Genomic DNA, 3,736 nt, shown 5'->3' with positions numbered 1-3,736 from the left:
CTCTTGGCTGATTATTTTAGTGTTTATTGAATACCTTGGGAATGGGATGTGCAGAAAGATGGATTGACGTTGAAAAAAAAAGAAGTGATTTCCACTTTAATACAGATGGTGGCAAAAATCTACAGGAATCAAGATGAGGTTTGTTGTAATATGAGGAAAAAACTGGGAAATAAAGCTAAGAGATATTAGGAAAAAGGATGGAAGAAGTAGCCAAAGTATGGAAAAAAGCTGAAAAGGATTTCTTCTTCCATATTATCATGGAATTGTGGAATCCCAGGATGGTTTGGGTTGGAGGGACTTAAAAACTCATCTTGTTCCACTCCATGCCATGGGCAGGGACACCTCCCACTATCCCAGGTTGCTCCAAGCTCCATCCAGCCTGGCCTGGAACACTTCCAGGGATCCAGGGGCAGCCACAGCTTCTCTGGGCAATCTGTGCCAGGGCCTCACGACCTTCACAGGGAAGAATTTATTCCCAGTATCTCATCCCATAACCTTGTCCATGGGAAGCCATTCCCCCTTGTCCTGGCACTCCAGGCCCTTGGCAAAAGTCACTGGAGCAGGATGAGGTGGGTTAAAGGAAGAAGGAAACTCATGGGTTGAGCTAAAACCACTTTAATAATTGGAAAGAAAAGTTAAAATATTGGAAGGGAGGAAAACGCCCCCAAGAGAAACCAATCCCCCCTGTGCCCCCACTCAGCTGCACCCCAACCCCCCAGCCATGGCTCAGGGGGGGCTCCCCTGGGCTTGTCCAGTGTCCCCCTGCAGCGGGGGGTCCCCGTGCCCCCCGGCCCGTCCTGCCGTCCTGGGGACACCGGTGGCTCCGTTCCTGAGCCCTCGTCCTGGCCGGGCACGGTGGCAGAGGTGACAGCGGTGTCCTCGTGGCTCAGGGGGTGCCGGTGGCCACTGCCAGGGCCAGCATTGCCAGGAGGAGCCCAGTGAGGCTTGGGGGTTCCCTGTGGATGCTGCTGCCTGCGGGGGCAGGAGAACAAAGTCAGAGGGAGCTGGGCAGGGGAAAGGGGGACCCACAGTGGGCAGAATCCGAGGGGAGGTCAGTGGAGTTGTGGGGTGTCCAACCAGCCTGTGCCAGGCCAGATCCAGCTATCCTAAGCCATGTCACACCATGCCATGTTGTGTTATCCCATCCCATCCTATCCCTTCCTGTCCCATCCCATGCCAGGAGAGCAGCTGGAGCCGTCCAACGCCGCACACAAAGCTCTGCCACCCCCATCTGCTGACTCACTACAGACCTCCCTCTCCCAGCAGAGCCGGTGCCCTGGTGCCACCCCGGCCCTGTCCCCACACCCAAGCTCAGGTGTCCCCACCCCAGGGATGTCACCTCGGAGCCACGCGCAGTTGTATTTGCTGTACACGCCGTGGGAGCGGAGCTCGATGTGGGTTTTGTGCCCTTGTTGGGTGACACTGGTGACAGTAAAGGTCTCGAAGGGCGGGATGAGGACTTCCTCCTCGTTCGGGTAGTTGGAGAAGTTTCGGATGTTGGCGCCGTGGCAGGTGTGCACCTCGAAGAAGGTGTCGGTGCCGTAGTGCTCGCTGACATTTTTCAGCAGGGAGCTGGAGGCGAACTGGCCAAAGCGGATGGTCCTGCCAGGCTCAGTGATGAACCGGATCCCTTCAATACCCCGGTACACATCGAGGCAGCGGGGGTGGGTCTCCTCATCCCGCAGGTCATCCAGGGCCTCGGTCAGCAGGAAATGCACCACCTTGAAGGGGAAGTTGCGCAGGTACTCCTGGAGGGAGCGCCCCGCGCTGCGCACGGCCCTGTTGAACTCCAAGTACAGGCCCTCCTCCATCGAGTAGGCCATGAGGGCGATGGCCTGTTCCCGCCGCAGCCGGGACCCCACAAATTTGCGGCTGTGCCATTTGATGGTGGCCTTGCGCCAGGCGTCAGCGTAGTCGCTGTTGGTGGCAAACTCAGTGCGGTTGAGCGCCCTCAGCGCCTTCGCCATTTTGATGCGGCAGCGCGAGTACTGGTCATCGAAGGAGTTGGGGGCCATACTCAGTTCAATCTCCCTGAGGGCACTCTTAAGGTCTGGCCGGCGTGGGGGGACGCCAGTGGCCAGAGTCGTGGCCAGCAGCACCAACAGCAGGAGCTCCATGGTGGGCAGAGACTCTGCAGGGACCCCCAGACACTGTGAGGACGCAGGCGGGGCCGCGGCCGCTTCCTCTGGGAGGGACTGGGGAGGTGGGGAGGGGGAGCGGGGTCAGCCCGGGCAGAGGGGGACACCCCCGGCCGCACCCCCGGCCAGGAGCCCCCCGGCACGGCCCAGCACTGCCCCGACCCCCACCCTGGTCCCACGGGCCCCCCGTGCCCAGCACCCCGGCCCCGGCCCCCGCAGCCCCACGGCGTCACCCCGGGACCCCGGCCCCAAGTGTTACCTGTGCCCTGCGCTGGCTGTGGGGTCTGGGTGCTGCTCCCGGCCCCCACTGAGCTCCTGCACAGGGGACACGGGGCTGCTCCGGCTTTTTATAGCCGGGATGGTTGGGCCTGGCTCCAGACCCTCCTTCCTGCTCCCAGGGAATTTTACTGTCCCCCCACAGGCCCTGGAGCAGCCGCTGCCCCTCCAGCCACAGGGACACACAGGAAGGTCCCTTCCCACCCAAACCAGTCTGTGATTCCATGACTGTGAAAAATTCCTTCCTCACAGTTTCACAGCCACTGCCCATTACGGGCAGTGAAACTCAAAGGCCCTTGGACAGCTCTCACCTCCTCCTGCCTGCACAAAGGCCTGTTCCTCACCAGCACCTCACCAGCACCTCACCAGCGCCTCGCTAGTGCCTCAGCAGTGTCTTACCAGTGCCTCACCAGTCCCTCACCAGTCCCTCACCAGCGCCTTGTGCTCTGGTGTCACTCAGTTATCGGTCACTTTCTGTTCATTGCACGAATATTTCTGATTCCACAGAATGAGGGATGCAGAGCACACAGAGCCCATGTCCTGCCCTGGGTTGGTGTCCCAGGTGTCCCAGGCTGTTCCTGGGCCATTGGGCTCTGCTCAGTGTCACACAAGTGTGGGTGTGAAAGTGCCACTGTCAGACAGTGAGGAAGGAGTATCTGTTCTCTGAAAGATAAATGAGAGAGAAATGAGATAAACAACCACAGTAGGATCTGGTGTGAGGGTGAAGAGCTGCATGCAGGGCAAAAGTAGCTGGGACAGACAATTGTGTCTGGAGAGGAATTGGATAGAAGGGTTGGCTGACAGTGCTGGGCTGGAGCAGGGATAAACTTCAAAAAGCAGGAGAAACTGGGTAAGAAAGAGAAAGAGTGACAAAGCAGCCAGGAAACTGTGAAAGCAGTAGGGGCTGGAACAGGTAGGTCCCAAGACAGGTCAGGGGTAGCCAATCACTTTGCACTTTGGCTTTTGTCACAAAGCAGTGCCTGGGCATCGTGTCCCAGAAGGGACACATGTGGGCTTTGATTGCCTGTTGTGCCCTGTGCAGAGAAAAGGGATGGAGGTACCTGCTCTTTGTCTCTCCTATTACAGCACTTGTTTCTCCAGCTCTGCCACGTCCCTTTGACTTCTGTTCTGTGTGTGGGCATGGGCTAAGCTCTGTTCATAAGGACCTGTTTCCTACTCCTGGTTGCCTTCGTGCACCATCTCTGGTCCCACCAGGCTTTTTTACAAGAGAAATATTGCTGCACCACAGAACTTCACACTGCGGCAGGGGACTGTTGCAAAGTGTTTTCCTAAATCTGGAAAACAGATTTTCCAGTTACGTG

At 57.9% G+C, this 3,736-nt stretch overlaps 1 protein-coding gene across 1 annotated transcript; it reads right to left on the bottom strand.

Moving 5' to 3' along the window:
* Positions 1–860: 860 nt before the first annotated feature.
* Positions 861–2,276, bottom strand: LOC103759047 (erythroblast NAD(P)(+)--arginine ADP-ribosyltransferase). The gene is made up of 2 exons (XM_008925362.4): positions 1,340–2,276; positions 861–972 (listed from the first exon to the last, which is right to left on the bottom strand). The coding sequence occupies exons 1-2, from the start codon at positions 2,115–2,117 to the stop codon at positions 887–889; spliced, it is 864 nt and encodes a 287-aa protein (XP_008923610.4). The 5' UTR covers positions 2,118–2,276; the 3' UTR covers positions 861–886.
* Positions 2,277–3,736: the final 1,460 nt, after the last annotated feature.

Source organism: Manacus vitellinus, unplaced genomic scaffold (genome assembly GCF_001715985.3).
Source record: "Manacus vitellinus isolate BGI_N305 unplaced genomic scaffold, ASM171598v3 scaffold_139_pilon, whole genome shotgun sequence".
NCBI classification, from domain to species: domain Eukaryota; kingdom Metazoa; phylum Chordata; class Aves; order Passeriformes; family Pipridae; genus Manacus; species Manacus vitellinus.
Note: the sequence above shows the minus strand (reverse complement) of the source record. Positions and strands in the feature narration are given on the sequence as shown.

Coding starts and splice junctions, on each gene's coding strand:
- LOC103759047 (XM_008925362.4), bottom strand. CDS start 2,117: ATGGAGCTCCTGCTGTTGGTGCTGCTGGCCACGACTCTGGCCACTGGC. Junction 973..1,339: donor CAACTGCGCGTGGCTCCGAG/GTGACATCCCTG, acceptor CTGCCCCCGCAG/GCAGCAGCATCCACAGGGAA.